This window comes from Aphelocoma coerulescens, chromosome 1, assembly GCF_041296385.1.
Source record: "Aphelocoma coerulescens isolate FSJ_1873_10779 chromosome 1, UR_Acoe_1.0, whole genome shotgun sequence".
NCBI lineage: Eukaryota > Metazoa > Chordata > Aves > Passeriformes > Corvidae > Aphelocoma > Aphelocoma coerulescens.
The window spans coordinates 2,778,732-2,798,024 of record NC_091013.1 but is presented as its reverse complement, the minus strand read 5'-3'; the positions used below and the strand labels follow the sequence as shown (position 1 = coordinate 2,798,024).

At 47.7% G+C, this 19,293-nt stretch overlaps 1 protein-coding gene across 2 annotated transcripts in view; it reads left to right on the top strand.

The window, feature by feature from the left end:
• The window catches only part of KCNJ6 (potassium inwardly rectifying channel subfamily J member 6), a 33,222-nt gene extending 14,246 nt beyond the window's left edge, over positions 1-18,976 (top strand). Inside the window, exon 2 of one of the 2 annotated variants that reach the window (XM_069011986.1) lies at positions 18,651-18,976. In XM_069011986.1, coding sequence (XP_068868087.1) covers positions 18,651-18,976 — 326 coding nt within the window. Of the gene's footprint in view, positions 1-12,586; positions 12,658-18,650 lie in introns of those variants that run through there. The other variant, XM_069012044.1, reaches the window with a different exon arrangement.
• Positions 18,977-19,293: the final 317 nt, after the last annotated feature.

Genomic DNA, 19,293 nt, shown 5'->3' with positions numbered 1-19,293 from the left:
CTCAGTGGGAGCTGAGACTCGTTTTTAGGCAATTTGCATGGATGGGAACAATTACAGCCAAGGCACATCAACAGAGAATCAAGCCCTGCATCTAATGTTGGTAATGCTCTTAATAATAACAACCCCACTTTCCTGGAAGAGAACATTAAACCTGTTCAAAATACAGTATTTTTTTCCAAATGATAGTATTTCTCCCCTCCTACACCACATCTACCTTAATCATCTGACTCCCACGTAGCTGGCTCGACTTCAATGACAGTCTCCTCTACTTGTTTAAAAGTCATGTTATTTCCACTGCCATCAAAAAGGCAGGATTTTCAAGTGAAGTTATTAAAGTTTCCAACACAAGGAACAGTGCGTGGGTGCTGCTCAAGTCGACTCTCAAGAAGGAAAAAGAGATTCCTTCACTTCTACCAGAGGATTGAGGCTCCCTTCTCTCAGGGGCCAGGAGACACCTGTATTTATGATGATGTTTTGTCTGTCTGCAAAGTGTCTCAGATGTTTTGTCTGTTCTACACCCCCAGTGATCCAAACCTGAATTTCCAGCAGAGAAAAAAAAAAAACCTAGGGACCAGTCCTTCCTGCTACTGGATGAATGGAAAAATACTTGGATATTAATGTGTCCAAAGTCTTCTAGCCAGAGTACTGAAGGCAATGGGCAATGTGAGGTCCAAACTTCCCCCTGGAGGCTCCACAAGGCCATCCCATCTACTTATCTGCCATCCAGAGCCCTGATTTATTGCAGCCAAGAGTAATTAGGTCTAATCCACTGCCTGATCCCCACCCAGCTGCTAAGCCCCTCATATTGGATACAGAAGAAGGAAATTTTAATACTTTAATTGGAAAAAATCCCTTCAATGCTGACCTGCAGCTGTTCACCTCGAGCTCTGTGTCTGTGCTGACAGAGTTATGGGTTTTAATCAACTTTACTGAGTTTCAACAAGTTTCTGCAGCAGCCCCCCTGTGTAAGCACAGGCTTTGTCAAGAGACCGTGGTTTAGTCATTTTGTGCCACTGATCTGAGCTGAGAGGTGAGGAATTAATCTCAAAACAATTCACTGTTTTGGGAGACTTTCAGCTCCTTTTCTGTACAGCTCTCTCAGCAGCTGTAAGATCACTGCAGGCCTTCATTTGCTGAATCCACCTCCCTGAATTTTCAGCTCATTAGCTGCCCTTTCACAAGGCCTGTTCAGTCCCTCTGAATTCAGCAGGATCAGGAGCTGGAGGGATGTTGCAGCTGCTCTGGCAGGAAAGGTTTATGAAAACTGCATTATGCAGCACCTACACTTGTAATGAATTAAATCCTCCAGGTTCATTCATCCATTGTTTCAAAACCTGTCAGAGCCCCTTAATCAAATTACAGCCCTCACTCAGCTCAGGATTACACCTGACGGTGTGTCAGTCTGACATTCTGTCATTCTCTGATGAGGAAAGAGAGAAGAACAGACAACAGGGAAAAGGAAAGAAAGTTTTTTTAATATCAGAAGTGGTCCATCCCTTCCCTTCATCAGCAGAATTGTGTGCCAGATGTGATGGCTGTTTGGGTTTTTTTAGCATTGATCCATTCTATTTTGTGTTTGTATTAAAAAGACGAGGTCAAAAATGTCTCTCTGGCACTTCTGATGGAAACTGGGGAGTTTTAGTTGCAACTGGAGTTTATTCCTCAGTCTCTTGCCTCTGTACAAACAGAAAAGTTCTATTTTGACCACCTTTCCCCAAGATGGAAACAATCTGTAGTTATTTGGGTCTCACGGAATGATCACCTTGAAAACAAGCACTGGTTTTAATTCTGTTTCTAGAGATGAAATGGCAGGTAAGGTGTTTGGCATTCAGCATGGATTGGACCCGTGGATTTATGGCCTCTGTTGCCTTGCCCAGGTAGGAGGTGAAGAAGGGCCCCAAGTCAGTCCATTTACCTGAAATGCAGGGGAACCATCAGCTGTGCTTGAGACCTGTCCAAAATCTTTAATTCTGGACTAATTCCAACGAAATTCTTCCTTCAACTGAAAAACAGCAACAATAACCTTAAGCTCTTGTGTGGAAAAGATCCAGTGTGGCTCTGGAGAGCAGATTGCCTGCCTGGAATCGAGTGGTGGCAGAATTCAGCTGCAGGAGGTGTGACCCATTGCTGTGTGTAACAGTGCCCAGCCTGACTGCCCATTCACTGCTGGTCCTGATTTAGCTGCCCTGCTCAGGTTGGGTTACTGGGGGTTTGTATCCTCGTGGGAAGGGTGAGCCAAAGAGACAGCAGCATCTGGACTCTCACAGCCCCTCTTTCAGTGTCTCTCCCTGGCTTGGAGTCCGATTTAGAGCAGCAGATTAAAGTTGTCCAGGTAAAATTGTCCCAGTCGATGTGGCAGTGCCCTGCTGGGCCATCCTCCTCCCCCTCAGACCCCAGAGCAGCTGGTGCCCTGCTCAGCACCGACCACAGCCACCTGCTGACACCAAAAAAAAAAAGAGGGAATTGTCTGTTTAGTCCACACAGCTGAGGAAATTGATAAGCAGGAATTTATCCCTCGCTGTTTTTCACGCCCCCTTCCAAGCGTGCAGTCGAAAGCAGCAGGGAGGGACCCACTTTGGGTGGAGGAGTGCTGGTGATGCCAAACTTGGACTCTTTCAATGCCCTTCCAGTCCTGGGAATATTTGTCCCATCGATAGCTTGTAAAATCATTTTCTGCCCTCAGCCTAGGGCCCAAAGCAGCAGCCACTCAGAGTTAGGGAGGGTGGTGACACCTCTCACCCCTCTCCTTCCCCAGAAGGATTTGCTCCAGACTCTGGGCTTTTGGATGATCCCTTCTGGCTGGTCCATATTTCCTGGGACAGGGGGAGAGCTCCAGGAGCAGGAAGAGACTGCTTTAGAGCTGTTTTGCCCCTCTGAAGCAGCACAGTGCAGCATTAGCACAGGGAAGGATCTGGTCCATTAACTTCTGAAATGAGCTTATCAAGGGAGATGGCAGCACTGGTGGGAAAACAAGACATTCAAAGCTCCTTGCAAATCCAAACTCTCCTCCTTTAAAGCATCACACCTCATCAGCTGTGCTTGTAGCTCTCTCTCCTACAGATGACAGTGTAAAAAAAAGGCTGCAAAGTGGATTTTCTCCTGCGGTTGTCATCTTAATCTCCATCTTTCTCCTGTTAGCAACAAGCTCCAGCATTATCCCGGAGTTTTGCAGTGTCAGGGCTCTGGCTGTGCTCCCTCTTTTGAGAGAATTGTTCACAGCAATTTAGTCCAAGGTACCACACAACAGCAGCAGGCCAGGCTGGTGTGGCTTGAACATGGCACAGTGTGTAATGGAAAGTTGTTGTGGGATTGTTGCCACATTATTCCTGGAGTGAATTAAACCTTCTAGAGGTGACTGACTCCAGTCATGGCATTCTCATTATCTTGGGGTGATTTCCTTTGAACGAGTTCTTTCTGTTGTCACTCTGACACATTTGCATTCAGAAACATCCATGTGGTTAAGCAGCCACATGAAAAACTGGAGAAATTCCCCAAAGATCCCAAAAGGGATCCTGAGGAGTGATTCCATTCCTATAAAGAGTTTTCCTACCTGTTCTCATCCAGAATTAATCCACTCCCTTCCAAAAGCCAAGTAATGCAGCAAGAAGATTCTTTGGGCTTTTGTGAAGCTTGGGTTGGGTCATCACCTTGTCAGTGACTTTGGAGCCTTTGGCTGCTTGAAAGCCTGGAGAATGGAATGACTGGTGGGCCCAAAAAGCACTGACCACAAGCAGCCTGTTCACAAGGTAATTCCAGTTCAGTGAGTAGGGGAACACAGTTCACAGGGTCACAGAATGCTTTGGGTTGGAGGGAACCATAAAGCTCATCCAGCCCCATGGGCAGGGACACCTTCCACTGTCCCAGGCTGCTCCAAGCCCCAATGTCCAGCCTGGCCTTGGGCACTGCCAGGGATCCAGGGGCAGCCCCAGCTGCTCTGGGCACCCTGTGCCAGGGCCTGCCCACCCTGCCAGGGAACAATTCCTGCCCAATCTCCCACCCAGCCCTGCCCTCTGGCACTGGGAAGCCATTCCCTGGCTCCTGGCCCTCCATGCCTTGGCAATTGTCTCTCTCCAGCTTTCCTGCAGCTCCTTCAGGCCCTGCAAGGCCACCCTGAGCTCACCCCAAAGCTTCTCCTCTCCAGGCTGAACAATCCCAGCTCTGGCAGCCTTTCCTCCCAGCAGAGCTGCTCCATCCCTCTGCTCATCCTGGTGCCTCCTCTGGACTGGCTCAAATAGTTTCTCATTATCAGTCAGGACAATGAACGAGGCATTAATCACCTCCTCTTCCACTGACAGACACAAACACCCCATGGACACACAACCAACCTCTCCACGTTCCCACAGGGATTTATTAACTGAAAGCCTTCATCCCTGACCAAATTTTGAGGAATGCTCCCTGAAATGCTGGCCTTGAATCCTGTATCCAATCATGGGAGCAGCCCCTGATTTGCTGGGCTTTTATCCTGTGCTGGCCTCTGAGAGAATCACAGGGAGTTACATTAATATTCCTGGTGAGACCAGAGCAAACCCTTTGCTCTGTGATTAATAATGTGTTAAGCCACAGTTCCAAATTATTTCAACTTTTGGATGGTTATGGGAACTTTTACAAGACTGATGGCTGGGCCAGACACTGCCAAGAGGCTGAAAGAGCTGTCATTTATTACAGGGAATCCTTGTAGCCAAATTGTGTAACACTACCCTGCTAAACTGCAGGAAAAGAATTATGAGCTTTGCCACAGCTTCTTCCCAAATTAGAAATCGAGTGAAGCTTTCAGCACTACAAATGTTTTTGTGAGTGGGGAGAGGGAGGAAATGAGGAAATGCCATTAGACGTCACCAAAAATACAAGCCCCAAACATTTCTGCGCTGTGGTGGTGCAACAGAACTTCGCTCCTGGGGTTGGCTGATTTAATCCTGTCACACCACAATATTTGGTGGTGATTTTTTGTTCAGTTTCACCATGTTCTCATAATCATGGAATCCCAGAATGGTTTGGCTTGGAAGGGACTTGAAATATTATTTTGTTCCAGCCCCTGCCATGGGCAAGGACAGCTTCCACTGTCCCAGGGTGCTCAGAGCTCCATCCAACCTGGCCTTGGACACTTCAAGGGATCATGGGGTATCCACATAACCTGACCTATTAATGATTTCCCAATTATTTTCTTGTAACAAGTTCTTAACCCTCCCAGTGCCGCTCTGAAGTCTGTTAATTGTCTTCTCCCTGCTGCCAGTTAAATTCTCTTCTCCTCCCTTCTTATGACACAAGGAATTTTCCTTTGATGATAATCAACCAGTCTCATGAAGCATTTAAAGGGGCTGAGGATTTCCAAGGCTCCCACGCCAAGGCTTTGCTATTTTGGGCACAGGGGAAGCGCGGCGTCGCTGCCCTCGGTGTCTCCGTGTGTGTGCACGTGCCACAGCCTCCTGCCACCCCAGCTCCCCCAGGAAATGCCTCCATTGTGCTGGCAGCAGGAAAATTTCAGTCATGATTGAAAGAATGCGAGAGCTCCACTGCACAGAGAACAGGAAAAGGCTGAGGAAGCACGATTGCAGCTCCAGGAAAGCACGTTCACATTCCATGACTGTTTCATCTCATCCTCCTCCTGTTCCTGAAACAACCCATCCACTTTTGCCACCCATACCCTGCTCTGCTTAAAGCAAAGGGGAGAAAAGGTGTTGAGAAAGATGCTGAGCTCTGCTGAGACCCCAGTACTGAGCCAAAACTTGCCTTGTGTTGAAATGGCAGCACCTGAAAAAAAAATGTGGTTCCAAAACTTTAGTTCTCCATTAAATCCAAATCAGTGCTCCAGGCCAAAAATTCCTCCTGGTTCCACCAAAGGCCAACAAAAATCCAGCAGCCCCCACCTGACCATGAGGATGCTGAAATCCTCACCAGAGCCTTTCTTTGCTGCACACCTTCCATGAGGCCTCAGGGCAAGTCGCCATTCCCTGCCTCAACTTCCCCACTGGAAAAGAAAAATAATAATGAATCCCTACCCTGGAGACCTCCAGATAAAAGGTCATGGGAAATAAGAGCCAAATATTGCTGGTCTTGTTCTTTATGAGCTTCAATTATTCATTTCCTGATGGCCTGCTGGATTTCTGTGCTTGTATTGTTGTGTTTCCATTGACCTGTACTTCCAGCAAAACTGGAATAAAAAGTAATTGAAAAATTGATAGGAAACACAAGAAACAAATGATCTGGGTTGTAGAGAGTGAGTTGCAGTTAATGTAGGGCCCAGCATGTGCCAGCTCTGCCTTTGCTTCCCATGCATTCCACGTGGAATGTCAGGATTTAAGCTGGGCTGGGACAGGTGCATTTCCAATTAATTTCCAGTGCCCACATTCCTACTGGGAATAAGGGATTGCTGGTTTGTCTCCCTTTTCCCTTTCGAAATGTGTGATTAAGATGAAAAAGAGTCTTCATTCTTTGAGACAGCTCTGAGAAGCTGATCTCAGCTGAGCCAGGCAGGGGTCCAGCCTTGGTGGGTGATTGAGCACTTCCTCACCTCAAGGTCCTGATGTTCAGCTGTGCTTTGAGGAGAAGCCAAGGTGGCCCTATTGATCTGTCACCTGTCCCAGCAGCCCCTCCCAGTTTTAGTTAAAGGGCCTTGTGCAAAATATTGGCTTCTTTTGTCTCTCTGGTTAAAAAATAAACTCTTCTTGGAGTGTAAAGGGGAAGGCAGTGGCCAGGGGTTTAATTTGGCAGCCAGGGAAAAGTTTTATTGTGGTGGGAAGGGAGAGAAGGGCTCAGAGCTGGTTGGATTCAGCATCCTGGTGTCTTCTTGAACATCTCCCAGACTCTCATCCCTTTTATCAGGCTGCCTTGTGTCCAACCTGTTGCATGAGTCCTCCCAGGTGTTGTGATTGACGCTGCAGGAAGTACCAGAAGGAATAAACCATCCCTGAGCTCCCCTAGTACCTAAGTCTGACTCCCTGCAAGCAGAAAGGAGAGAATCATGGAATCATGGAATGGTTTGGGTTGGAGGAACCTTAAAATTCATCCAGCTCCACCCCTGCCATGGGCAGGGACACCTCCCACTGTCCCAGGCTGCTCCAAGCCCCAGTGTCCAGCCTGGCCTTGGGCACTGCCAGGGATCCAGGGGCAGCCACAGCTGCTCTGGCAAACCTTTTCCAAGGCCTCACCACCTTCCCAGGGAAGAATTCCTTCCCAATATCCCATCCAAACCCACTCTCTGTCAGTCTGAAGCCATTCCCCTTGTCCTGTCTAAGGGCTTGAGAAGTTTTCAAAGAGACCATGCCAAGTTTTATTTCTCTTTCCCACCCTGGAGGTTAAACACACCTCAGGACCCCAGCAGGAGCCAGGGGATGCTGCCCCACAATCAGACATCTGTTGGGTTGCTTGGGACTTAGCAAGGATCCCATGGAGGTGTAAAACTGGGGAGATCTGAGTCAGGTGGGCAGTGTGGAACTGTGAAATCCCGATGGAGGATGCTGCTGCTTTGAACTGCTGCTGACTGGGACTGGAATTGGGACATTTTAAAATTTCTCCTCAAGCACTCACGTGAAACGTTAGAGACAGATGTTTTCAGCCAGAAATGCCTGGGTTTAGCTTTTCCCCTGTTTACCTCTCAGCCTGGGAGCCTTGATTTTGGTGAGGACACCTGGGAGTGAGGGATGTCCAGTTTTAGCCAAGTGCTCCTTGTACAATGTCTGGATCAACGAAGGGCTCCAAACCAGCAGAGGTCTGGCAGCAGCAACAGAAGCTGCAGGAGAGAGGCTGTGGCATTGTGCTTGTCATGCAGGAGAATGTGGTCCTCAGCTGCTGTCTGAACTGCCCCAAACCCATGTGGGAATCAGAGGGAAACCAAGGAAAGCACCATCCTGCAGCTCAGAGAGAGTTCAGCAAGGCACATCCTTCAAATAATCCATCCCTGCCACAACCCCACGACATCCTGCTGTTCTCTCACGGCCTCCCTGCCCAGACATTCCGAAAGCAACTTTCGCAATAATCCCTCGACAATATTTTCCAGGCATTGCTGCTTGGTTTTTTTCCCCCTTAGGCACACACTCCCTTCCAAGGCATCTCTGCTGGGAGAAGAGTGCCACCTCATGACTGATGCTGAGGATGGATCGAGCCACAGCGGGGGAGCTGCGATTGTGCAGGACAGGGACAGCTCATGCCCTGGGCTCCCAGCAGGTTTTCATCCAGCACCACAACACCCTGAGAGCATCAGCCCCCTCCCCAGCTCGTGTTTGTGTGCTTTGCTGAACGCTAATTAATTAATTACTCAGGAGAGCTGACATTATGGAGGCTTTTACACTAAGTTTTTCCTGCTCTGCAAGACCCCTCATTGAATTTCAGACTCTTTTCCATCATCTCAGGCACCTCTCCCTTGGGAATTCTGCAGTTTAGGTGTGAGCACCCTCACCTTGCTGCCCTTTCCCCAGACACTGTTCTCAAGTTCATTATTTTTTCCTTACTAAACCAACAGATTTTTCTCAAAATTTTCATCTGACATAATTTTTGTCAAACGAAGGAGAATTAAAAAGTCCTAATGACTCTTTCTTGCTTCCATAAGTGAGGTGCAGGTGTCAAAGAAATTTAGAATTTCTCTTCTCCATCAGTAGTTGGAACAGTTTGAGGAAAATCTGACACATCTCTTTATGGATTGCTTTGTCTGTGCTCCTCCAGAAACAATTAGTTTAAGTATTATTAGTTTAAATATGAAGAAATAGAAAAAAATAATGTTTTTCTGGGGGTTTTTCTGGTTTTTGGTCCCCTCTTCCCCTACTTTAAATGAATTCAAGCACTGAAGAAAGTGCAGACTGAAAAGCCCAGAGCCTGACATGTGTTGTTCCTATTTTTTCCCAGAATAGAAATATCAGGAGAGTAGAACTGAAGCTTCCCTAAAATCCCAACCCTACTGCTGCTCTTCTCCTTTATTGGACCCTTTGCTAAATGTGGGCAGTAATTAAAGATCCGAATCAGCTTTTCCACACCACCTCCGATAAAACCAAAGCCAATTAAAACCAGGTGAATATTAATTTTTAAAAAATGGTCATTGATCTAGCAGCAGGTGTATTAATAGCCCCTACTATTGGATGGGGTGCCAAGAAGATAAAATATGGAAATAAAATTTGACATCACTTGAATATTAAACAGCGTTTCAGAAGTGAAAGATTTTGCATCTCATTCCCCCAGGCAGCCACTTTCTGCTCCCTCCTGCATTTCAAAAAAAGATGCTGCTCAAGTTGTCAGATAGCCAAATATTATTAACCTGAAAGCATCAACTTAATAAGTCTCATCCCATGAACTGAAAAAAAACCAACTCAGAATAAAACCCAAAACCCACTTGCTACACAGTGGGAGGATTTTAACAGCGCAGATGATTTTCTGTGCAGAACTGCAAGAAGGCCTGCAAAAGTTCATCAAAACTCAGAGCTGCAGGGAGCCTGGCATTGGCTGAGTCTTTTGTTATGATCAAGATATCAATAAACCCTCATTTAAATTTTAATTAAAGATCGTTGTTGTGTCAGATGAACTTTGAGCTTAATGTGTTTAATGGTTTCCCTTAAAGAGATTTTTATAAAGGGCTGGATCAATCATGTTAAATAATGACATGAACAAATGCTTGGTTGCTTAAATTCTCTCCCACTAAGAAAATTAAAGGGGTTAAGATCTACTATCCAAGCCCATCACTTAAAATAGCAACAAAACCAGCCCAGATATTCCTCCTCCTTCTCCCAGAGCTTGGGATTTAGAGCTTTCTTCTGCAAACCATGGAGCTCGTCTCCCCCAGTCCTCTTGCTCCTCTTTCAGGTGAAACAGAAGTCAAAACCATCATCTCTGAAAGCAGGATATCTTTAGAAAAGCTGATTTCTTCAAGTTTTCTCTTCTAAAAGCAAGCACCACCCACCCACGTGTGGCTTGTCCCAGCCCACCTAAAAGGATGCAGCGTTACGAAACCACCCAGGCGACCCCATGGAACTGGGCTGTTGCTTCCCAAAAAATCCCAGTGATTTTGGAACCTTTGCTCGTGCTGCATTTCCAAGCATCACTTCTCACCAGCATCTGCCTGGCAGGAACAAGTGCTTTCTCCTGAGCTCTCTTTCATCTCCCCCTCTGCTCTCACAGCAACCAGGCTTCAGCCACAAACCTCGAAACAACCCCCAGAATATTTGGTGGGTGATTCACAGATTTTGCTGTCAAAAAGCTCCTGATCTTGCCTTATTGCCTGGATTTTACAGCATGCCAAGCTGCATGTTCACGCTGTTTTGTCTTTAATCCTGGCTTCACAAGCATTTCCACGGGAAAATGTGACATTTTTATATAAAAAGCTCCGAGTCGGGAAAGTTCAGCACGGAGCAAACCTTGGATGTTCAGCATTTTAAGGAGAGGAACAAAAGCCATCCAAACAGGCAGACTGGAATTAGGTGTGGTGGAATGGATCACACTTCTATTTTAATGGAATGTTTGTCCCCCAGCAGTGACAGCACAAGTGTGCAGCACGTACAGAGTGTCACAGGAAACGCTTCCCTTGCAGCAAGCACCATTCCAAGGAAAGGGGTTTTTCTCCCAACCATCCCTTGGCACAAATTCCCATTAATGGGAATTCAGCAGTGCCCACACATGCCTTGTTTTGGTGTCAGTCCCATGGCACTGGGTGCTGAGTGCCCGTTCCCCAGGAGAGGTGCAGATGCTGAGGGTTGTGTAGGATAGAACCATTTAGTTTTCCACAAAAGATTGACTCTCCGTGCACATTCCTTGAAGGATGCCATCTTGGAAGAGCTCCCTCACAAAAAATGTTCTATCCTTTTACAAGGCCAAGTGCATTTCACAGAGTCACAGAATGCTTGGATTGGGAGGGACCTTAAAATTCATCCAGTGCCACCCCTGCCATGGCAGGGACACCTCCCACTGTGCCAGGCTGCTCCAAGCCCCAATGTCCAGCCTGGCCTTGGGCACTGCCAGGGATCCAGGGGCAGCCCCAGCTGCTCTGGGCACCCTGTGCCAGGGCCTGCCCACCCTGCCAGGGAACAATTCCTGCCCAATCTCCCATCCAGCCCTGCCCTCTGGCACTGGGAAGCCATTCCCTGGCTCCTGGCCCTCCAGCCCTTGGCAATTGTCTCTCTCCAGCTTTCCTGCAGCTCCTTCAGGCCCTGCAAGGCCACCCTGAGCTCACCCCAAAGCTTCTCCTCTCCAGGCTGAACAATCCCAGCTCTGGCAGCCTTTCCTCCCAGCAGAGCTGCTCCATCCCTCTGCTCATCCTGGAGCCTCCTCTGGCCTCTCTCCAGCAGCTCCACGTCCTCCCTGTGCTGGGATTCCAGAGCTGGATGCAGCTCTGCAGGTGGGCTCTCACCTGGACACAGGGGCACAGGGGCACAGTCCCCCCCTTTTCCTGCTGCCCACCTGCTTTGGAAGCAGCCCAGGGCACATTTGGCTTTCAGGGATGCAAATGCTCATTTCTGGGTCAGGAATTTTTTATTCTTCACTTCCTACTTGTATTTTATATGTGCCTAATTCCCATCTCCTGCCTCCTCAGCAAGGAGTGGAGAGAGAGGAACCTGCTTCAGATCCACCCAGGATGCTCTCAGCCCCTCATGCTGGTGCCTCAGCTCACACTGCTTAGTGAAAAATCCCACAGGACCCTTTTCCAGGGAGGCAGCAGCTGGAACCAGAGCCTTGCTGCCTGTTCCTGGATGGTTGTCAAGGAATTGTGGACCAGGATGCCAGTGTACCATGACAGGGGAGAACATCCCATCTGCAGGATTCAGGAGAAAGCCCTTGGATTAGTAGGAATATATTTTTAAAAGGTCAGGACAGGTCTTCTCCTTACTCAGCACTTTGGAAAGCGGAGCTGCAGCTTCTTTTAACCACAATTCCCACAAATCCCCCTGTGGTGGGCACCCAGTAGGAAAAATAAATCTCTTGTGTGGTGCTGATCCGATGTCTGAGGAAGCTCTGGATTTACAAATGTATCCAAACACAGAGCAGAGCACAAAATCCTGGCACTTCATGTTCCAGCTCCTCTGAACTGAGCTCCCCGTTCCCAAGGACTCCCAGTGCCAGCTCTGGAACAGGCTTCTCCCTCTCTGGTCAGGCATTATTGGATATAAGCAATTTCCCACATTTAGGTGACAGAAAAATGTAATTATCACCCATTGGGTAAAGATCAGCTGAAAAATAACATCAAAGTTCAGCCACATCAGGATTTGCTGGGCATGGCCTGAATAGGAGGCTAAATAAAGGTTAAATATTGGCTGAATTGTAATTTTGCGGTAAAATTGTAATTTTTTGGTAAAATTACCATCGCTTTACAAGCAGTTCATTGAGAATGTGTTGGTACTGTTTGCTAAAAGTGGCAGCACGTTTGAGGCTGGATCAGACAAACTCTCCTGCCTCACCAGGTACACTTGTCAGAAAGCAAGAAATTAGCACGAATTACCCAGTATTTAATTCCTGATAGGAGAAACAGTAACCAAGTAAATCAAACATTTCTAACTCAGCATTTTTCCACTGGAAAACATCACTTTTCTGGCATTGAAATCTCCTGCTGGGGGGGGAAATGTGTATTTTAACAGTCTATAAAAGACTAAAGCATGTCCATTTTTTTCTTATTTAGGTGTTGCATTACACAATGTATCACATTTGAAGAAGTCAGAATGAAACCAGAATGCTTTGACTGATTCACGCTGGGCTTTGTTTAGAATTTGACTGAATTTCAACTCCATTTTTTTCTCATGCCTGTTATTTGTTTCAGCAAGAAATAGAATTGAGAGCGTCAGAAAGTTCAACTGGCTTGAAATTGTGGCTTCTCATCAGCTCAGTTTCCTTTGCATATTCATCTCTGTGCAAATGGGAGCTGATAATCTGCGTGTTCTCCTGCAGAGCTGTGATTTTATTACGGGGTGGGGTGGTCAGAGCAGCTGCTCCAGCCCACTCACTCCATGGAAATTTGGATTTTCTGGATTGAGCTGGTCCCTGCTCCCTCCTCAGCTACCACGGAGACCCCTGAGCAGCATTCACAGATGGTGTCAGCAAATAAAATCTCAAATATAGTGATCTGCTCCTCAGGCTGATTAAGTAAGAGACGTGAAAATAGAAATATCAAATTACACGGATCCTTTGCAAGGAAGAAAAATAAACCACGCCAGTTTTAACATTAAAAAAGGAAAAAGAAAACAAACAAAACCTGGCAAAATTAACTCCTTATATTCTTGTAAGAGTAAAAAACATCTGCCTTCGCTCCCTTCCTCTCCCACACCATTCATACCCCCCACAACACGAGGGTTTCACACCCAGATCCTCAGATGTGCTGAAGCAAAGATATTTAAAATATTTAAAAGGCTCCCAGGCCCCTGTGCAGTTTTACTTCTTTCAGGAGGTTTAGACGTTGCTCAGGGTGAGATAAACATCCAATTTCCAGGTGTGCCTGGAACCAAGTTATCAGAACCCCTGGGAATTCCCCTTTGCTACCTCTGAACGGGAGATTATATACGTACAAAATATAAAATATATATTTGTGGGGTGTTAACTCAAATAAACTGAAACTACCATGGCTTTATTGTCAGCTGTACCTAAATTTGATGATTTTATGCTCCCAGCTTTAAAATACTGCAGTGAATTCAGGCTCCAACATGACTTTTTGCTTCCTTCTTTTTAGCTTGATTAAAGAGGACCAATTAACGCCCATGGATTGTTTCTGACACCAACTTGGTGGCACTCTGGAAATTTTATTCCAAATCTCTCTCTTTTTTTTTTTTTTTTTTTGAGGCAATAATTTTCACACCAGGGAGAACTGTTTAGTACAAATTTGACAGCGAAAAAATTCTAGAGGAGGAAGAGAATCTACTGCCAGCACATCTCCTGCTTTTCCATTTCAGCGTGTTCCTGGTGGCACAGCAGGGAAACGGAGCCAGCAAAGCTGGGGGATTTGCCAAAGCCCACACAGTGTCTGCAGGAAAACTGAGGGATCAAGCAGGGGGTCTTGACTCCAAGCCTTTGGCTTGTTTTTGATAGCCCACGTTGCTTTCTCATTCCCTTGAGAACACCCAAAAATAGCAGAGTGACAAATCCTTCACCGAATCCATCGGAGTGCCAAGGGTCAGCGGGGCAGAGAGCACGGCTCTGCCTCGCTGGGGATCCTTCCCAAACACGGGAGCAGGGCTTGGATGCAGAGCTGGAATCCACTTGGGTTTCCTGGAGCTACAAACAAGGTGCACGTTCCTCCAACTCCCTCAGTACTGGTGTCATTGGAGAGGGACTTTTCTGCAAGAGGGACTTTTCACACAGCCCTGGAGGGCCAGGAGCCAGGGAATGGCTTCCCAGTGCCAGAGGGCAGGGCTGGATGGGAGATTGGGCAGGAATTGTTCCCTGGCAGGGTGGGCAGGCCCTGGCACAGGGTGCCCAGAGCAGCTGGGGCTGCCCCTGGATCCCTGGCAGTGCCCAAGGCCAGGCTGGACATTGGGGCTTGGAGCAACCTGATCTAAGAGAAGACTCCCCACCTATAGCAGGGGTTGGGACTGGATGATCTTTGATGTCCCTTCCAACCCCAAACCGTTCTGGGATTCTTTGATCACAGTGATTGAATAAAATTCTCCCATCTTCTCCCCCTTGCCCCAGACAAGGTGCAAACTCAGCTCTAAAGCCTCTCCTGCTTCCTGATTCCCACAGCTCCCTCATGAGCACACAGAGGCTGCAGAAATTAATCTCAAAGGGGCAAGAACTTCATGTTTTGGTTTGGTTTTAAAAGGTTCTCATGATTCAAGTGAACTTCTTGCAAAGTAGATCAAAACCTCTGCAGTGATAGCTCAGCAAAGGCTCTTATGGATACAGACAGGGTGAAAGGAATTCAACAGGAGCATCACAGGCAGGAGGAAATCTCAGCTCCCAAATGGAGACCCCAGACCAAATTTTGTCCTCCTGCACATGAGTGAAACCCCACTCACCCCAGAAATGGGGACACCCCTGTGCTCCATGCACAATTTGCTGCTGAGTCTTACTCCAGGCTGAAGTGTGAGGCAGAATTCCCAGGCAATGATTGAAAACAGGCTGTTCCTGTGGGATATCCCGAATAATTTGCAGCAGAAAGTCTGCCTGGCCCTGCCAAGTGCCAGCAGCAAATTGCCAAACCTCGAAATCGCTGTGACTGTCACAGAGGTGCAGCCAGTCGTGAGCCATAACTCTCAGCCCCTCATTTCACTGAGAGCCCTTTTTTTATCCCAGAAATGGAATTTGAAAAGAAAAGGTGATGTTGTAAAAAAGGGCCTGTCTTGAGTAAAACGAAAGCTGAATGAGGCTGTCCCTGTGTGCAAACTGCAGGGCTGGAAAATCACTAAAATCCCTGCATTTCAGCCCAAACATGGATTTGATCCCATGGTTCTGAAGCAACCTTTTCCCCTGATTTTTGTCAAGCGTTTTACTTTTGATGGCTCCCGTCCCAAAGTGGAACACTGCTGGGTAAGAGTCCCTGACACAACCTTTTATTGTCTAAGCCACCAGGAAATCTTCAATTAAGTGCACTCCGAGGAAATGCATCAGCTCACTCTGGGTCATCACAGCAAACCCTTGTGGCACTGTGAGACAGAGCAAAGCTTGAGCCTGAACAGCAGCAGACAGCAGGAACCTCCAAATTTCTGCACAGGGCAACATCTCAGGAGTAATAAAGCCAGAGGTGACATCGACTTTGTAATTAATTCTCATCAGTCAGAGGTGGGGGTGAACCTTATCTGCCTTTCAGCAGCATCTGTGGGGAATTTATTCTGTCATTCTCTTAGGCTGTGTGGGGCAAACATTAATAAATTAATATACATTAATAACACCTTTCCTTCTGCTGCAAAGGAACCTTCTGGCAGGGCATCCTGAAATAAATAGAGGCTACACTTCCATCCAGGCACAGGAGCCACTGCTCTGGAGAGGAACAGTGGAGCCAGAGCAAGGTCCCAGCTTCTTGTTGAAGCAAAGATCTTTTTTGTTCCCATTTAAAAGAAAAACAGTAACAATTTTTAATAATAATAAATAATAATAAAACAAAAAAGCCAAGTTAGCTTGGTTGCCTAAAATTAAAAATCTCCTTCACTCAATCCCCATAATTTAGTTTCACTGACTTGAAAAATCCTAACTTCCATTCTAGCTCTGAAAGTGCTTCATCCAGCTGTGGAAAAGGAACGGGAATTAAATCACTGCTGAATGGGAGCCTAAATTAAAAATGGAGATCTACATTTCAGAGGAGGGTTTGTTTTTTATGAGCCGTAAACCATAGTTCAATTAACACAGTTCAATTAATCTTCTTGATTTCTGCAGAAAATGGTCCCTCCTCTTTCCCACCAGGCAGAGCAATTTTTCCTAACCAAAGCAGCAGGATCACCGAGTTCTTGCTTTCCAGGCGTGGTGATTCCAGCACTTCCCTGGGCAATCCCTTCCAAGGCCTGAGCTCCCTTTCCATGGGGAAATTCCTGCTGCTGCCCACCCTGAGCCTCCCCTGGCCCAGCCTGAGGCCGTTCCCTCTCCTCCTGTCCCTGTTCCCTGGCAGCAGAGCCCGACCCCCCCGGCTGCCCCCTCCTGTCAGGGACTTGTGCAGAGCCACAAGGTCCCCCCTGAGCCTCCTTTGCTCCAGGCTCAGCCCCTTTCCCAGCTCCCTCAGCCGCTCCTGGGGCTCCAGCCCCTTCCCAGCTCCCTTCCCTGCCCTGGACACGCTCCAGCCCCTCCAGGGCTCTCCTGCAGGAGCCAGAACTGGGCACAGCCCTCGAGGGGCCTCTCAGTGCCCAGCACAGAGGGACAATCCCTGCCCTGCTCCTGCTGGACACACAATTCCTCATCCAGCCCAGGGGCCAGTGGCCTCTTGCCCACCTGGGCACCCCTGGGCTCGTGTCCAGCCGCTGGCACAGCACCCCCAGGGCCTTTCCCAGCTTTCCAGCCCCTCTGCCCAGCCTGGAGCTCCATGGGGTTGTTAAGTACAGTGCCCTGTGAGCTCCCACATTCCTTTCCCTCCATGATCTCGCAGGAAAGAAAACACCCTTTAGAACTCAAAATCACACAGGAAATGACACAAGAGGTGATTTTGTCACAGGCCTTGGTGTCCTCCCACCCTTCCCACCTGTGGAAGAGGAGGAAAATGGGAAGATCTTTGTATTTCCATTTGTGCATTTCTTGGGAATTGAAATGCAACTTGTCCTGGAAGAACAAAGAGACAAATGAAGGCTTAAATATTTGTGTCAGGTCTAAAGAAAGAGAACTGAGGTGGTGTTCCTGCCTGGCTGCAGCAGGGAGGTCCAGAGCAGCAGCTTTCCCACATTTTTCCTTGGAAATCAACATTCCGCAGGGTCCAAGGAACTGCAGGAAGGGCAGGGAAACACTGGAGCAGAGTCACGGTGTGGTGACAGCTGGTAAATATCTTCCTAAAGGTGATGTTCTAAGTGAGACTATGGAGAAACAGCAGTTTTCAGCCACCAGAAGGAAGAAATGAGAACTTGGGAGAGGAGGCTCGAAAGAATGAGGGCAGAATTACCTGGAACAGTCTTCACAGCCCTGAAAGAGATTTGGGATATTAAACTCCCAGCACTGCCTCTTCACAGGACCCTTCCGTGTGACTTTCCATGATGTCACCAGTGCAGAGACACAATGGGCATTTCTACAGCCTGCCATTTGTGCTCTCTAAATTTAGTATTTTTTAACTGTTTATGATTGCCTTCTAAATAACTGATGTGTGGCAGGCTTGTCCAGGGCTTAAACAATTTCATTTACTAAATATTCCATATATACTGTCCAGCTTAGTAATACAAAGCTAACAATGTGCAGCCATCAAAGCTGGCATCATTTTTGGCCTCTTAAATTCATTTCTCCTGATATTTCTGCCCAGACTGCCAGGTTTCCCATTTTTCCTGGGTTTTTCCCTTCCACTCCTGAGCATCAGTATCTTGTTGAAGTGCCTCCCTGAGGGTCTGGGATGCAGCAGGTTCCAAGTTCACAGGTCCCCGCCATTCCCAGGAATTTCTTCACCTAGAGGACACTCTGGAATGTGCACTGGGCTTGGATCCACACCTCTTTTTTGTGCCTCTGAACAAAGCACAGTATTTTTTTGCCCTTTAAAGTGAGGTTCAGCAGAGCTGGGGAGAGAATGAAACAAAGGAATTACTCCCAGTTATCCCAGTTCCACTCCAGACACTATCCCAACATCCTTCCGGAGTTTCATTGGTGTTTATGCATTGCCCACCAGCCCAGCTCTCAGATCAGAGTAACCAAAAGGTGACTCCCACCTTCAGGGGAGCCAAGGGACCCCTTGGATCTCAGGATGAGGGGTGGACTCCAGCAGAGGGAAGCTTTGGTGACAATTCCTGTCACCCTGGGCACATGCTAAGCATGGGTTTGTGACAGCCAGGGGACAGAGGATGGCACAGTGCCAGGCACGGGCACTGCCCACACCACCTGAGACCCAGCAGCAGGTGAGTTGGTGAAACCCAGGCAGAAGAACAGTGTCTAACAGAGAAATTATTATTAAAATCTCCGCTGACAGACTGAGCACTTCAGCTTATACACCTGAAGTTGATTGCTAAGCTCCACCTCGTGTGATGTCAAACCTCATTCTGTCCTGGCATGTGCCTTCTTACAGACAGAAAAAAGAATAAATTAAAGACTTGGGGAAGCAGTGGGTCCTGATTACAGCACTTGTTCCTTCTCTGTTCTTGCAGGGATGACCTGCCAGGCTCGCAGCTCCTACATCACGAGCGAGATCCTCTGGGGCTATCGCTTCACGCCCGTCCTCACGCTGGAGGATGGCTTTTATGAGGTTGACTACAACAGTTTTCATGAAACCTATGAGACCAACACCCCCGTTTACAGTGCCAAAGAGCTGGCAGAGATGGCCAGCCGAGCAGAACTGCCCCTGACCTGGTCTGTTTCCAGCAAGCTGGACCAACACGCCGAGCTGGAAACGGAGGAGGAGGAAAAGAACCAAGAAGACCAAAACGAAAGAAACGGTGACGTGGCCAACTTGGAGAATGAGTCCAAAGTGTAGAACCAGCGGAGAAATCAGGGCCACGCCACCTCCTTTGTCTTCTCCCTCTCTGCTCCCTGTTTCTTTCTGCGACACGCCTTTAATTTTTTTCTCTTCCTGTTATTGGTAACTCCCAGAAAATGAACTCTTTAGATGCGAAATCCCCGCCCAACTTCAACCCCAGAGATTCCCAGAGTCAGCAAAGGCGTGGGTTAAAGCTGCAACACCCATCAAGGATGGTGGAATCTCCCCCTGGCAGGGACTGATGGCACCTCTCCAGTGCAGCCCTCCAGGTTTATTCACAGCAACAACACAAAAACCAATCCCTGAATGCAAAG